This window comes from Lactuca serriola, chromosome 2 (assembly GCF_051521515.1).
Source record: "Lactuca serriola cultivar US96UC23 chromosome 2, Lser_US96UC23_V15, whole genome shotgun sequence".
Taxonomy (NCBI): domain Eukaryota; kingdom Viridiplantae; phylum Streptophyta; class Magnoliopsida; order Asterales; family Asteraceae; genus Lactuca; species Lactuca serriola.
Window position 1 is genome coordinate 102388286 of NC_136409.1, and position 17681 is coordinate 102405966.

The window sequence follows — 17681 nt, forward strand, 5'->3', positions numbered from 1 at the left end:
ATAAACCAGAAGCACTTCTGTTGAGTATCCTTGGGGAAGAGTCAAACAACATGGTGTTACTAAATGAAGACAAGGTGTTCCCGGGACAGAAGAGCAGTGGTGAAGACCTTTGGTATTTGGATAATGGTGCCAGTAATCATATGACTGGCATGAGAAGTTTCTTTGCTGAACTCGATGAGAAGGTGACCGAACAGGTGCGTTTTGGTGATGGTTCTAAAGTGAAGATTGAAGGAAAGAAAAGGGACAATCGTGTTTAAGTGCAAGAATGGTGATCAAATACTTGTACCAGATGTATATTTCATTCCAGCTTTGCATTGTAACATCCTGAGTCTAGGGCAGATGACAGAAGAAGGATACAAGATTGAGATGTTGCATCAGTATCTACGAGTACATGATGAACATGGAAGATTGATAATGAAGGTACAACGGTCCAAGAACCGGTTGTACAATATCACCCTCAAAACTTCACAACCGATTTGTATGGCAACTAGTATTGATGACGAGGCTTGGCTATGACATGCGAGGTTGGGGCACGTAAACTTTCGAGTTATGGAATCAATGGTTGAGAAAGGATTAGTAGAAGGTGTGCCAAAGATAAAACACCCGACACAAGTTTGCGATGGGTGTTTGGTCGCGAAACAAGTCAGACAACCATTCCCAAAAGAAGCAATGTGGCGAGCAAGTAAATCTCTCGAGCTAATTCACGCTGATCTTTATGGTCCAATAACACCACAAACTTTGGCAGGTAACAGATACTTCATGCTAATGGTCGATGATTTTAGCAGATACATGTTGGTACATATGCTGAAATCAAAAGACAAAGCCTTTGCAACCTTCAAGAAGTTTAAAGCTCAGGTTGAAAATGAGAGTCCATACAAGGTGAAGGTACTCAGGATAGATCGGGGAGGGGAGCTCACCTCCCAAGTTTTCTTAGAATTTTGCAGTAAAGAAGGCATCAAAAGGCAATTAATTGCACCGTATTCGCCCCAGCAAACGGTGTAGTTGAGCGTCGAAATCGGACCGTTATTGAAGCCACGAGATCATTCTTGAAGACTATGAGTGTGCCAGAAAGATTGTGGGGGGAGGCTGTTCGTCATGCAGTGTATGTTCTAAATCGAACGCCAACGAAAGGTGTAAAGGATATGACACCGTATGAAGGGTGGAAAGGAAAAAAACCAACGCTTCATCATGTCAAAGTGTTTGGTTGCCTTGCACACATGAAGAATCCATCAAATCAATTAACCAAGCTAAGTGATCGAAGTATCCAGGTGGTGTATCTAGGGGTCGAACCAGGTAGCTAGGCTTATAGATTGTTCAACCCTAAAGAGAATAAGATAATGGTGGGCCGAGATGTCATATTTGAAGAGAAAGTTAAGTGGAATTGGGCTGAAGCCCAAAACGGAGAGCAAGGTGAACAACCTGGGTATTTTAGAAGTTTTTTTAATTCACCGACAGATGGAGAAGAAGTGTATCAAAACCCGGATGATGAAGAAAATCCTTCTTTCCAGTCGTTGGTGGTTACTCCTTCAGCGACACCAACAAGCACGAGCACAAGTAATCAAACAAACTCAAACCCTCTTACGTTTGATTTTTCAAACGCATCTTTTGAGCACAGCCAAGGAATAAGCCCTTCCATGTTTGATAATACCCCTGTGCGTGGGTTTCAATCTCTACCTGAGATATATGCTGAAACTCACCCAATTGAAGATGAAGAAGTAGACCTAATGTTTGTTGGTGAAGAACCCTCCACCTATCTGGAAGCAACACGGGATCGAGACTGGTTAGAAGCAATGAAAACTGAACTTGGCTCACTTGAAAAAAATAAAACGTGAAATCTGACAGATTTGCCACGTGGACATAGACCCATTGGACTGAAGTGGGTATTTAAATTAAAAAAGGATCCAGAAGGCAAAGTAATAAAACACAAAGCCCGGTTGGTCGCGAAAGGGTATGTACAGCGAAAGGGGTTGATTTTGATGAAGTGTTTGCGCCAGTTGCACGATTGGAGACAATTTGAGTACTCCTAGCTCTTGCAGCAATGGGAGGCTGGAAAGTTCACCATCTTAATGTGAAATCCGCTTTCTTAAACGGAGAGTTAAAAGAAGAGGTATACGTTTCACAGCCGGACGGGTTTGTTATTGCAGGCAAGGAACATCAGGTTTACCGGTTAAATAAAGCCCTCTATGGGCTATGATAGGCTCCAAGAGCGTGGAATGTCAAGCTTGACAAAACACTCAAGGATATGGGTTTTCACAGGTGCCCCTAAGAACAGGCCGTGTACCGACTTTAAAACGCAAAAGTGGTGCTAATAGTTGGTGTATATGTAGATGACTTGATTGTGACAGGTAGTTGTGAAGAAAAGATAGCTGATTTCAAGAACCAAATGAAGAAAGTATTCGATATGAGTAATTTGGGATTGCTAACCTACTACCTTGGAATTGAGGTGAAACAAAGTAAAAAGGGTATAGCAATCAGTTAAATGGGATATGCAAAGAAATTACTAACAGCAGCAGGTATGGCAGATTGCAATGAGGCAAAATATCCAATGGAACCAAAACTTAGCTTGACCAAGAATGAAGATGAAGCCACAATGGATGCTACAAAATTTCGGAGTCTTATTGGGAGCTTGCGTTACTTGATACACACAAGGCCAGATCTTAGTTACTCAGTTGGGGTGGTCAGTCGATACATGGAGTCACCTAGAGAAAGTCATTTAAAGGCAGTAAAACACATTTTAAGGTATGTAAAGGGTACAATTAATCATGGTCTTGTGTATAGACAAGGAGGAGATGGAAACTTGGTGGGTTATAGTGATAGTAGTCACGGGATGGATCGTGATGATGGCAAAGGCACAACTGGAATGGCATTTTATCTCTCAGGAAATCTGGTCACATGGAGTTCACAAAAGCAGAGGACCGTGGCTCTGTCTTCCTGTGAATTAGAATTCATGGCAGAAACATCAGTGGCTTGTCAAGCATTGTGGTTGAGAAACCTCTTAAAGGAATTGACCAACTGGGAGGTTAGAAAGGTCAAGTTATATGTAGACAACAAATCTGTGCAATAGAGCTCATGAAGAACCCTGTATTCCATGGTACGAGCAAACACATTGAGACTCGATACCATTTCATCCGTGAGTGTGTGGAAAATGGATTAATTTGTGTGGAGCATATAAGTGGAGAGGAGCTTGAAGAGTCTTCTGGGAGTTGAGAAGCTTGAAGACCCTATTCAGAATTAGGGGGGGAGAGTATTGGAGTTAATTCTGATTTGAATTTGAGTTTGATGCAATAAAGAGAATAATCGGTTACCACATTGTGGTTAACCTGGTGGTTAAAGTTTTCAGTTATAGTTTGGTAGTTTTAAAAGCACTTTTAATTCAGGTTTTAATGTGATAGAGTCTATAAATTGCAATCAGTTTGTAGTTTGTTTAGAGTGTGTCAAATAAAGAAGAATTCAGCAAATTTTATGTGTGCATTCTTGCCTCTGTTTCAGACCTGTGCAGTTTTTATTGTGATCATTTCTAGCCTGATCACCAACATGTTTTTTTAAAAATTTTTATAGTAGTTAATTTATAACACTATAAAACCTAGTTTCTTGAAAATAGGTTGGAAAAGTACCATCGTGTTGATGTTCATTTCCTTGATTGTGAGTAATTTTTTTTGTTATGTAATTTGCAGGTCAGCTGGCCATTCTTTTTGCATGTTTGACAGACGAAATGATTGCTGACCCTTTTTGTGTTCATAAATTTGACGTTATTCTCTATGTTCAGGTATTACATTTTTTTGTTGGAGTGCAAATTTACTTTTTTGTCCCTTGTATTTAGTGTATAATGTTTGGTGTTTATATTTAGAAGTCTTTGTATTTTGTAGTGGTGTCCAGCCAAACTTTTTGTCTTTGTATTTAGTATTATATTAAATTATTAATACTTTGAAACTTTTACCTTAGAAAACGGTGTGTTATGTTCCATTTTAACATGTGATAATACCCTTACACAAATCACACATATTTGTTAAAAAAATATGTTATTTTTTTTTATTTTTTTACAGTGATGGATGGTATAGAACTGCACAGCTAGGGATTTTGGGCATCTGTTTTCCGACAAGGCAGGAACAGAAGCTTAACTAGGAGTGGTTTGTAATTACTTATTATTTATGTTTAAAAAAGTTTCTATTAGATTTTTCTGAGTTTAGTGTTTCGTATTACATTTTTTGCATAGGAGTTGTTTATATAGAATTACCTATTATTTATGTTTAAAAATGTTTCTATTAGATTTTTATGTGCTTTGTGTTTTTCTATTACATTTGTGTGCATTTAATATAGAAGAAAGTGGATTTTTATGTAATTATTTTCTAAAAAATAAATTTCAATACCGTTGGCTTAGCGACGGAAATCCGTCGCTAAAATAGTTGTATATTCCGTCGGTAATCTTTTGAAAACATGTTCGGTCGGTATTCTGTTGCTATTTACCGACAGAAAAATCCGTTGCTAAAATTTTTTAGTAGCCGTTGGAAATCCGTTAAAAAATTAGCAACAAGAATATACCGACAGATTTTGGTCATTTACAATTCCGTTGGTAAAGCCCATCAACGACGGATTACCCATGGCTTTTGCCGTCGGTAATGCCCTTTTTTGTAGTAGTGAATATAGAATAAAATTATCTATATGCCCTTATTCAATCTATTAGTTATTTAAAATAATTGAAATTTGCTAAACACTCATCCTAACACTATCGGCACAAGATGTATTTACTCATTATTCAATATCACATAATCACTTTTTGACAATGAATGTTATTTTAAGAAAATTATTGTTTTACCCTTTCTAGTGTTTTGCACTTTGACTAACCTATTCCTACTTTTGATTGTAGGATTATTTAGTGGTCAAATTTTCAATATGGAATAACCAGATTACTGCTAGCTGTAACAAAACTTATTTTCAAAGTATCGTAAAATTACTTATATGCGCTTCTTTAATCTATTACTTCCTTAAATAAACAGAATCTCCCATGCACTAATCATAACGCTATCTGTACTGCACTGCATTTGATTGATAGTCGGGTTCTCAATATCTTATCTTTTATCAGATACTCAATTTCATAACTCATAACCACATACACACACAATACTTGGGGCATTATCTTTTTTCACAATGTATTTTAGATAAAATAAAATGACTGATTTACCATTTTTGCATACAGGTAGCTTCCACAGTGCTGAAAAACAGTCGGCTCTCTCTCAAACTTTGAAATCATTTCTAATAATCGCTAACATATAAAGAACGGTAAATATGACAGTGGGGCCAAAGAAAGACAAAAAGGGGTTAAGAGGTCATAATTTATTCCATTCACATTTCCTTCATGTTGGCTTGATGATGGAAGTGATGCATATTTTTTGTGGTTGCATTCTCATGATCTTCCTCTTTTTTGCATACTCTATATATCACATAAATGGGGTTACTCTATGGATCTTTTTCCTATAAAAAATAAATATGCATGTTATTTTTATTTATTTATTTATTTTTGAACAGCAAATAATAGCATTAACATAAAGCAAAAGACTTAAGCAAGAAGTTTAAGCCAAATACAAAGATTCAAATCGAGTATAAGAGAACATTCGTAAGAGGAGAAGTATATCAAATCGACTAATCAAGATAACCTGAGTCAGATTTAAATTTAATCCACTTAAATGTGTTAATGCAAATATCATCTGCCAAAAGCTTCGAAGATCACCGAATGTTCATGTAAACAATATCATTACACGCTTTCTGAATGACCCATAAGGCGGAATAAGTAATTGCCAACTTAAGCTTTTGAATTTTTTTTTGGTCAGTAACCATAGAATTCAACATCTCCAAAAGATCCTAGGACGAATCAGAAGATCTATCCTAGCATGAATAAGGAGGATTCTTGATAATCGCAGCCCACCCCACAATCCAACTCCATAACACCTTCACCTCCTCACAGTTGAAGAAGACTTGATCTAGAGTTTCGACGCTAATATGACAAAAAGGGCATACGGTGGAATGAACATTAATACCATGGTCCACAAGGTTTTAAAAGAGAGGGATCTTGCTTTAAAATAATCTCCAAACAAAATAGCTAATCTTTAAAGGGATCCAATTCAACCACTTGAAAGAATTCTCCCCAACATTATCATGTTTATTAATAATCAAACCGTGTGTTTATTATTGATTATCTCAAAAATACGATACATATGAACCTAATATATATAGGTTAGATAAATACAATTAGGTACCCTCTAATTTAAGTAAAATACAATGCAACACATAAACTTAGTCTAACATTCCCCCGCAAGCTAAGGACGGGGAACGACCTGTAGCTTGGATCGTAAAAAGAGAAATCTTTGAGAAGACAGCGGTTTGATAAAAACATCAGCGATCTGATCAGTAGTAGAAATGAACTAAACACATAATTGACCAGAAGCCACACGTTCATGAACAAAGTGAAAATCCACTTCAACATGTTTGGTGCGAGCATGAAAAACCGAATTAGCAGCTAGATAGGTAGCACCAAGATTGTCACACCAAAGTGTAGGACGTTGAACTGAAACTCCCAATTCATTGAGAAGAGCTTTCAACCAGACTAATTCAGCCACCGTATTTGCAAGGGCTTTGTACTCCGACTCGGTTGAAGATCTTGAGACAATACAGTGTTTTCGGGCAGTCCATGAGATCAAGTTCGATCCCAAATATATAGCCGTCGTGCCCTGTAAGTACCGCAAGATACGTTTGACAGCGGACCAATGGTTTTCGGTAGGAGCATGCATGAATTGACACACTTTGTTGACGGCATAAGCAATGTCAGGACGAGAGATACTAGCATACTGAAGAGCTCCAACGAGTTGTCTATAGATAGTCGGATCTGGCAAGAGAGGACTGTCACCAATATATAAGACCTGAGTGGTGGTCATTGGAGATTGGACCGGTTTGCAATCCTTGAGACCCAAACGATGAAGAATATCCAAAATATACTTCCGTTGGGACAATATGAGGTTAGAATTACGAGAAACAACCTCAATGCCCAAGAAGTAATGCAGTTGACCAAGGTCTTTAATGGAAAAAGTGGAACCCAACTGTTGAATGAGGTGAGCAATCATCGCATCATCATTACCAGTAATAATGATATCATCCACGTAGACTAGAATGTAAATTCGAGTCCGACCTGTTTTCAGAATAAATAAAGATGGGTCAGTGCGAGACCCCGAAAAGCAAAGCGATGCAACACAGTGGACAAGCGTTGAAACCAAGCTCGTGGAGCTTGCTTGAGACCATACAAAGACTTGTGAAGAAGGCACACATGACCAGGTTTAGAAGGATCAACAAATCCTTGTGGCTGCCGAATGTAAACGGTTTCTTTTAAGTCACCATGCAAAAATGCATTATGAACATCCAATTGCCTGATTGACCATTTATGAGTTATAGCAAGAGAGAGAACAACCCGAATTGTGGTGGCTTTGATCACAGGACTAAAAGTTTCATGATAGTCAACACCCGCTTGTTGTTTGAAACCCTTTGCTACAAGTCATGCTTTGTAGCGAGAAATATTGCCCTCGGGGTCTCGCTTAAGTTTATAAACCCATTTGGAATCTATGATGTTGGCATGAGGAACTGGAGGGACAAGAGTCCAAGTACCATTTTTGATAAGAGCAGTGTATTCCTCTAACATGGCATTCTGCCATTCCTGAGATTTGCTCGCAACCGAAAATGAGGTAGGTTCGGTAATAGAAGCAATAGCATGATATGCCGAGGGGCTATAAGGTGTAGTCCGTTTCGGGTTGGGGCGTAAATGTGGGGGACGGGTGCGTGGAGGAGGAGGTGGCGTGGCATCAGGAGAGGTATCAAACGACTCAGTCGAGGTAGTTTCTGTGGTGATAGGTGGTGATGCTGCCAAAGGAGTAGTTATAGGAGATGCAGGAGGTGTGGTTGGAGGTGAGTCGTCAATAGTAGTAGTAGAAGTAGGATCGGGTATAAAACTTGGGAGAGATGAAACATACGTAGCGGCATGAGTGGTACTAGGAGGAGGTGGGCGTTTGAACGGAAAAACATTCTCATTAAATCGAACATGGCGAGCAATGTAGATTCGATCCGTAGAGGTGTGAAGGCATCGGTAACCATGGTGTAGTGGGCTATAAACAAGAAATGTACAAGGAGCAGAGCGGAAATCCATTTTGTATCTATTGTACGGGCGAAGGTGTGGAAAACATTCACATCCAAAAACCCGAAGAAAGGTGTAGTCAGGTTTTCGACTGAAGACATGTTGGTAAGGTGATCTATTGGATGAGGTTCGAGATGGTAAGCGATTGATAAGATACACGGCTGTCTCAAAAGCAAACTGCCAAAATCGTTGGGGAAGATTGGCATGATCAAGGAGAGTAAGGCCAGTTTCAACCATGTGACGATGACATCGCTCAACAAAACCATTTTGCTCGCTAGTATGAGGGCATGAGCGACGATGAATGATTCCAAGTGATGAGAAAAAGGAAGATAGATTGCGAAATTCCCCTCCCCAATCGGTTTGAACACTTTTGAGTTTGGTATTGAATTGTCATTCTACCATCTTGACAAAGTTGGTGAAAGTTTGAAAAACATCAGATTTATGTATCAATGGGAAAAACCACATATAGCGAGAGTGATGATCAACACAAAGTAAAAAGAACCGACAACCATCAAATGATAAAGTAGGTGAGGGACCCCAAACATCATAATAACTTAAGTCTAAAATATTATTGCTTCGAAAAGATGAACTAGGTAAAGAAAGTTTGGAAGATTTCCCTAACTGACAAGCAGAATATAAATCTAAACAATGTTTTGTAGAAACAGGAAGCGAACAACTAGAAACAATAGTGTCAAACACACGTTGATGTGGATGACCAAGGCGGTGGTGCCATATTCTTGAGGAAGCTTTAGTTGTTGTGAGAGCCAACTTTGTTAAAGACTTGAAACTTGGAAGACGAAGCGAGTAGAGACCGTTATTACTTGGTCCCGTGAGAAGAGTGGTGCGAGTACGTTCATCCTTCACAACAAAGAAAGAGGAGTGAAATTCAAAGAAAACATTGTTGCCTTGACAAAATTGTTGAACAAATAAGAGATTTTTCTTGACATCAGGAACATGAAGAATATTGGAAAGATTAAAGGTTTTATTAGATGAATAACATTTTGAGGATCCAATATGAAGAATAGGAAGAGAGTTACCATCACCAACATGAAGAGAATCAGGACCACGATAGAACTCAGAGGTGTCAAGGTTGGACAGATCTGGTGTGGTGTAGGAGTTTGCACCTGTGTCAGGGAACCAAGTAGTGCCGGAAGTAGAGACATTGTCAGCAAAGGTTGCGAAATTTTGCCTGCAAATTCGGTTTTGACGAGTTACTTGCATCTTGGTTATTTGGACACTAGGATGGAATATGGCCAATACCACAATGGTTGCAATGACCAAATACAGTGTTTTGTGTGGAGGCCCAAGAGAATTTCCTAGAGGGACCTGAGTTGGCACCATGAGATCGATTCTAAAAATTCCAACGCGAATTATTCCCACGCGAGTTTCCTCGACGATTTCCTCTGTAGTTGTTGTTTGGGGGCCGTGAGGCATAGAAAGCTTGAGGATTTGCACTTTGTGGAGCAATCAGATTAAGTTGGAAGCCAAGCTGGGACGCCATGCTTTGTAGAGACTGAAGTTGGCTTTGAAAATTGTTAATGTTGAGTGATGTTTCTGTTGAAGCATCAAACACGTGTGGCTGTGATGCAGGGGCAGCAGTAAGATTTTTATTTATCATATAATCATGATCACTCAAAAGGGCATGTAGCTCAATGAAGGTAACAAGTGGGTGACGAGCTAAGAGGGTAGACTTGAGTCCGTTATACTCTTCACGTAGCCCAGAAATAACAAGAAGAACCAGATCCTTGTCTTTAACAGGTTCACCAATATTAGCAAGTGCAGTAGCATATTCTTGTGCACGTGCAAGATAGGCAAGAGGAGTTTCATCGCCTTTCATGGTGAGTTTTAGCAACTGGGTTTTTAATGTATACTCTCTTGAAGAATTGGTTGGGGCATAAACACGTTCTAATTGTAGCCATAGATCTCGTGAGGTAGTACCCTGAACATGCTGGAAGGAAGCCTCTGAGATGGTAGAGATGATTATCATACGGACATGAGCATCATTAGAAATCCAACGAGAGTAACTAGGATTGTCTGTAATTGTCTCTCCTATGCCGACTTTGGGCTCAGGGCATGGTATTGTACCATCGACATAACCGAACAGATTGTTGGAGACAAGAAAGGGTTTTAGCATGCCCTTCCAATACCCATAGTTTGTGGGTGTGAGGGTAAAAGCGAATTTATGAGAATTATGAGAAGTTTTCTCCTGTGTAGTGAAAGCAGCAATGGTCACCATGAAGTTTCTTGACAGATCGGTGATTAGGGTTTATCTTGCGTAAGAGGCTGTTGTGAGGATGCCGCCAATAAGGTAAAGATTAACTTGGCTCTGATACCAAATCAAACCGTGTGTTTATTATTGATTATCTCAAAGATACGATACATATGAACCTAATATATATAGGTTAGATAAACACAATTAGGTACCCTCTAATTTAAGTAAAATACAATGCAACACATAAACTTAGTCTAACATTAATCAAGACACAAAACGCTTTAATAGAGAAATCAATAGTAACATCATCATTCCGCCACCTGTCCGTTCCACCAACAAACTAAAAGCTGTTAAGCCAAACAATTAAATCTGAAAATTAGGCAGCCTCCCTACCTCTTCTAAGCTATCTGGACCAGCTCTAAATCCACCTTGAACCAACATCATTCTCATTGTTGCATTTATCTAAAATAAGATGATCTTTGTTTGTCTCTAAAGCATACAATTTCGAAAATAAGTCATTCAAAGGAATATCTCCACAACAAATATTTCCAAAAATAAGTGCCACTACCATCTCCAACAACCTTTTTAAAAAGCTTAGAAAGAGACAAACCCTAATCATGCAAGTCAACATCCATTTGAGATATACTTAACCACACACCTTTTATGGAATTCTTGGCAATAGGTTTAATATCAATGAGTTTTAATTTATGGATTGACTTAATGCATGAAGACCAAAAGGAATTACCTCCATTTTTTAATCTCTACCACCATTTGGCAAGAAGAGCCAAATTAGCCGACTCGAGAGAATCCACACCAAGACCTCCCTCTCTCTTAGGTTTAGTCACCAAATCCCAAGAAACCAAATTTATTTTTCTCTTTTCACCATCATTGCCCCAAAGAAACCTCTTTCTAATACCATCAAGCATAAGAATGATCTTCCTTGGAGCTCTAAAGATAGAAAAATAGTACATAGGCAATCTATATAAGACCGAATTCACATGAGTGAGACGACCACCAAAAGACAACGCTTTCGCCTTCCAATTTGATAACCTCTTCTTAAACTTCTCCATTACTAGATTCCAATTTTTGGCAAGTTTCATATTCATCCCCACTGGAAACCCAAGATAAATAAACAGAAACGAAACAGACTCATATTTGAAGATGCTGGAAGTCTGTTAACCTCCAAATTATCAACACCAATACCATACACCTTTCTTTTGTGAAGATTCACCTTCAAAACTGAAGCAATAAAAAAGTAACGAGGTAATCTATTAAGATTCACAAAATTTATCTCCGACCAGCCGCCAATAAATGTCACGTCATCAACATACATAAGATGAGATATAGAAGGTCCGCTATTTCAAATAGAAAGACAATGAAAGTGATGAAGATCGCAAGCCATCTCCATAGAAATACAACCTCTAATACATCTACGCTATTTCCACCCATCCTCCATTTGCTCCATGATAAAATCTAAGAACTACCAACTCAAAGAGTCACATGCTTTGTCCAAATCAACTTTAAAAATTAAACCTTTTTCCTAACTTTTTTGGCCCATGAGACAATTTCATTGAGCAAAAGCAAGCTATCCAAGATACTTCTACCACTAACATATGCCAATTGCTCTAGGCTAATTATCTTGTCTAAAACAAGCTTCAACCGATTAGCAAGAATTTTGGTGAGGATCTTATACAAGCAACCCACAAGATTAATTGATCTATAATCTTTCAAAGATAACAGATCACTAGTTTTTGGCACTAAAGAGATAAAGGAAGAGTTGCAGCCTCCTGCGAAGATACCCGAAGCCTTAAATTCTTTAACGGACAAAATAATATCCCTTTTAATCAAGTCCCAATAATACTTCAAAAAGTTGAAGGTAAACCCATCATCCGTCCTAGCGCCTTGTCACTACTGCAACTTCAAATAGCATTACGAATCTCCTCTTCACTAAACGAAGCCGTTAGTAACTTAACATCATCAACCGACAACTTCTAGAAATGGTTACTTATGATTTTAGGACGATTATACAATGGCTCTTTAAATTTATTGGAAAAAACTTCCAAACTTAATTTTTAACTTTTTACGGCTCTGAAACCCAATCACCATCCAAATTCAGCCCATTAATTCGATTTTTCCGCTTATTATTGTTAACAATACCATGAAAAAACTTAGAGTTCTCATCGCCATCAATGTCCCATCTCAAACGAGCTTTTTGCTTCAAATTAGATCTGTAAATCGCATCTAAATCCATAAATCTGATCTTCCATTTTTCATGACAATCTCTTTGTGGAGTTGTTAAGATTGCTCTTCAGCAATTAATTCAATGTGATCAATTTTTGACAAAAGAAGGTTTTGCTCCTCCATCTTAACATTTTTTAATAGGCTTGAGTTTATGAGCATGAGCAAATCTCCTGTAAGACTTACCGGACGGAAATGAATATTCCCAAGCCTTCTTAACAATACTATCAAAGCACTCCAAAGAAAGCCAAGAATTAAAGAAGCCAAAAGGCACTGGACCAAAATCAAAGCACTGACTCGATAACACGATAACGTAATAGGTTAGTGATCAGGAAAATTTCCTAGGAAGAATGATTGCAGAAGATAAACCCTATTTCTCCATAAATGTACTACAAGCAAGAAAACGATCCAATTTACTAAGATATTTACCGTCCTCGCTAATCCAGGTAAATTTACAACCCACCAACACCACTAATGTTTACTGACAGACTATTCATTGACATTTCTTTTGAACACCTTCACCTTCAATAATATCCGTCATGGCTTGACTAGAACGATTGAGTTAAATCTCACTTATTCACCTAATTTCATAGTTCTGAGTAATTCTATAAAGATCGAGTTCATAGAAGCAGCAGAGCTCACCTCATCCGAACCATATGTAGATTTTCTTCTAGTCTCATATGATTTCGATATTTTATTCTTTCCATATCTAGATTTTCCTTGAAGAGTGTTTGTTTTTGCGTGTTTTGCCTCCATCTACAACTTTATCCCCAAATTCATTAATCTCAGATATTCTCACATCGAATTCAACATCTTTATTTAGGTCTGGGATAAAATTATCTTCCAAGAAGGCCTCTGGTCCATGATTAGAGAAAGGAAAGTCAATATTAGGATTGGAATGGTCCGAGTCCACTAGAGAATTACCTATGGGCCTACTAGAGACACTAAAGCCCAAATGATTATCGCTAAACTGCAGCTCAACATCATCAACCCTATCGTCATCGCATCCTCTGTTCACATGAGCCTCAACATCATCAACATGTATCGAGGCGTTAACTTCATTAATCTCAAGCTGTGGGGAGTGGTCACCACTAATCCACCGAGAAAGGGGTGCCACCTTTGAATCACGTCAGCTTCACACCCAACCCACCGAAAAAGTGGTGCTACCTCTAAAAAAACATAAAAGTAACATAGAAAATTAAACCTAAATTACTAAAAAAACATAAAAACAAGAATCTAGTTGCGATATTTGTGGAGAACTTCTCGTTGAATTTTCAGAAAACGCCCTTAAATTTTCTGGGTCGAGATTCGGTTGCGGCACCGTGTTTATAATTTGAAGATCGGTGAGTGCCAATTGTCGGCGACGTTGTTCCTCCGTTTGACTAAAAAAATCTAAAAAACTTATAGTTTTGTTGATTTTCTGTGCTAGTACGTCCTCATTGGTTTATTTTCCGCTAGAAGACGCCCTCTTTCTTGCTTTGTCCCTTCCCGGTGGTCGACGAAGTTGGACGTCTAGTGGACCCTCCCCCTCAGTGGCGTCGAACTCATCATTGAGGTCGTCGGGTCGAGGTTAACACCAATGTCCGACTCGGATGTACTCAGACTTTTGTTGGAATCGGTGGTAGATCCCATATGCGTCGTTTACGGATAAAGGACCCATTTTGGACGATTGCGAGAAACTTCCCATGCTTTTTGGTTGGCAAACGGTTTAAAATTGTTGGTTATTTTGTATTGGTACAACGCAGTTGATAAAATGTTAAAATCGTTGCTACCTAAAGAACAAGAGAGAGAAAAACAATTGTATATATCGATCTATCCTTTGGCAAACATACAGTGATATATATATATATATATATATATATATATACACACACACAATGAAGTGATATATATACAATGAAATGAGTAACAAGAAAAGCTAAACAGTAGGGTACACGTGCAACTATGCTAAGGACTAAGTCAATGTACAACAAACAACTATGGACTAAGTCAGAATAATAAACATTAATTTATCACCCCTACAAGTTGAAGGGTAGGTTTGACTTGAAGCTTGAAACGAAGATTGCTGATTTTTTTCTTTATTCAGGGGCTTTGTAAATATGTCGGCTAGGTGATCAAAGAAGAAACATGACAAATTTTTAGAGCCCCTGTTTCAACTTGCTCTCTGAAAAAGTGAAAATCTAGATTGATATGCTTTGACCTGGAACTAATTATTGGATTTTTGCACATGAAAGTTGCACTAATGTTGTCGGGTTCTCAATATCTTATCTTTTATCAGATACTCAATTTCATAACTCATAACCACATACACACACAATACTTGGGGCATTATCTTTTTTCACAATGCATTTTAGATAAAATAAAATGACTAATTTACCATTTTTGCATACAGGTAGCTTACACAGTGCTGAAAAACAGTCGGCTCTCTCTCAAACTTTGAAATCATTTCTAATAATCGCTAACATATAAAGAACGGTAAATATGCCAATGGGGCCAAAGAAAGACAAAAAGGGGTTAAGAGGTCATAATTTATTCCATTCACATCTCCTTCATGTTGGCTTGATGAGGGAAGTGATGCATATTTTTTGTGGTTGCATTCTCATGATCTTCCTCTTTTTTGCGTACTCTATACATCACATAAATGGGGGTACTCTATGGATCTTTTTCCTATAAAAAAATAAATATGCATGTTATTTTTATTTATTTATTTATTTTTGAACGGCAAATAATAGCATTAACATAAAGCAAAAGACTTAAGCAAGAAGTTTAAGCCAAATACAAAGATTCAAATTGAGTATAAGAGAACATTCGTAAGAGGAGAAGTATATCAAATCGACTAATCAAGATAACCTGAGTTAGATTTAAATTTAATCCACTTAAATGTGTTAATGCAAATATCATCTGCCAAAAGCATCGAAGCTCGCCGAATGTTCATGTAAACAATATCATTACACGCTTCCTGAATGACCCATAAGGCGAAATAAGTAATTGCCAACTTATGCTTTTGAATTTTTTTTGGTCAGTAACCTTAGAATTCAATATCTCCAGAAGATCCTAGGACGAATCAGAAGATCCTAGCATGAATAAGGAGGATTCTTGATAATCGCAGCCCACCCCACAAGCCAACTCCATAACACCTTCACCTCATCACAGTTGAAGAAGACTTGATCTAGAGTTTCGACGCTAATATGACAAAAAGGGCATACGGTGGAATGAACATTAATACCATGGTCCACAAGGTTTTAAAAGAGAGGGATCTTGCTTTTAAATAATCTCCAAACGAAATAGCTAATCTTTAAAGGGATCCAATTCAACCACTTGAAAGAATTCTCCCCAACATTATCATGTTTATTAATCAAGACACAAAACACTTTAATAGAGAAATCAATAGTAACATCATCATTCCGCCACATGTCCGTTCCACCAACAAACTAAAAGTTGTTAAGCCAAACAATTAAATCTGAAAATTAGGCAGCCTCCCTACCTCTTCTAAGCTGTCTGGGCCAACTCTAAATCCACCTTGAACCAACATCATTCTCATTGTTGCATTTATCTAAAATAATATGATCTTTGTTTGTCTCTAAAGCATACAATTTCGAAAATAAGTCTTTCAAAGGAATATCTCCACAACAAATATTTCCAAAAATAAGTGCCACTACCATCTCCAACAACCTTTTTAAAAAGCTCAGAAAGGGACAAACCCTAATCATGCAAGTCGACATCCATTTGAGATATACTTAACCACACACCTTTTATGGAATTCTTGGCAATAGGTTTATCATCAATGAGTATTAATTTATGGATTGACTTAATGCATGAAGGCCAAAAGGAATTACCTCCTTCATTTTTTAATCTCTACCACCATTTGGCAAGAAGAGCCAAATTAGCCGACTCGAGAGAATCCACACCAAGACCTCCCTCTCTCTTAGGTTTAGTGACTAAATCCCAAGAAACCAAATTTATTTTTCTCTTTTCACCATCATTGCCCCAAAGAAACCTCTTTCTAATACCATCAAGCATAAGAATGATCTTCCTTGGAGCTCTAAAGATTGAAAAATAGTTCAGAGGCAATCTATTTAAGACCGAATTCACATGAGTGAGACGACCACCAAAAGACAACGCTTTCGCCTTCCAATTTGATAACCTCTTCTTAAACTTCTCCATTCCTAGATTCCAATTTTTAGCAAGTTTCATATTCATCCCCAGTGGAAACCCAAGATAAATAAACAGAAACGAAATGGACTCACATTTGAAGATGCTGGAAAGTCTGTTAACCTCTAAATTATCAACACCAATACCATACACCTTACTTTTGTGAAGATTCACCTTCAAAACTGAAGCACTAAAAAAGTAACGAGGTAATCTATTAAGATTCACAAAATTTATCTCAGACCAACCGCCAATAAATGTCATGTCATCAACATACATAAGATGAGATATAGAAGGTCCGCTATTTCCAATCAAAAGACAATGAAAGTGATGAAGACCGCAAGCCATCTCCATAGAAATACAACCTCTAATACATCTACGCTATTTCCACCCATCCTCCATTTGCTCCATGATAAAATCTAAGAACTACCAACTCAAAAAGTCACATGCTTTGTCCAAATCAACTTTAAAAATTAAACCTTTTTCCTAACTTTTTTGGCCCATGAGACAATTTCATTGAGCAAAAGCAAGCTATCCAAGATACTTCTACCACTAACATATGCTGATTGCTCTAGGCTAATTATCTTGTCTAAAACAAGCTTCAACCGATTAGCAAGAATTTTGGTGAGGATCTTATACAAGCAACCCACAAGATTAATTGATCTATAATCTTTCAAAGATAACAGATCACTAGTTTTTGGCACTAAAGAGATAAAGGAAGAGTTGTAGCTGATGGGTTTTATCTATAAGAACATCCTATGTGCTCATACAAACCCTAATGCTTGGATCTAGGTTTCTCTATTTTACATGCAATTCATCCAAGACTATAAACCCTAGATCTAGCATATGATAATCAATATAACATATAATTAGGGTTTAGATCATACCTTGATTGTTATGTAGCAATAACAA

The 17681-nt window shown here is 37.7% G+C and overlaps 3 protein-coding genes across 3 annotated transcripts; 1 reads left to right on the plus strand and 2 right to left on the minus strand.

Moving 5' to 3' along the window:
- The first annotated feature begins 2479 nt into the window (after positions 1-2479).
- On the plus strand, positions 2480-4122 carry LOC145089426 (secreted RxLR effector protein 161-like). The gene is made up of 4 exons (XM_079027865.1): positions 2480-3019; positions 3680-3766; positions 3848-3855; positions 4044-4122. The coding sequence occupies exons 1-4, from the start codon at positions 2480-2482 to the stop codon at positions 4120-4122; spliced, it is 714 nt and encodes a 237-aa protein (XP_078883991.1).
- A 7021-nt stretch (positions 4123-11143) lies between these two features.
- On the minus strand, positions 11144-12633 carry LOC145089428 (uncharacterized). Its single transcript, XM_079027867.1, has 3 exons — positions 12467-12633; positions 11586-11737; positions 11144-11493 (listed from the first exon to the last, which is right to left on the minus strand). The coding sequence occupies exons 1-3, from the start codon at positions 12631-12633 to the stop codon at positions 11144-11146; spliced, it is 669 nt and encodes a 222-aa protein (XP_078883993.1).
- A 3842-nt stretch (positions 12634-16475) lies between these two features.
- On the minus strand, positions 16476-17117 carry LOC145089429 (uncharacterized). The gene has a single exon (XM_079027868.1). The coding sequence runs from the start codon at positions 17115-17117 to the stop codon at positions 16476-16478; it is 642 nt and encodes a 213-aa protein (XP_078883994.1).
- Positions 17118-17681: the final 564 nt, after the last annotated feature.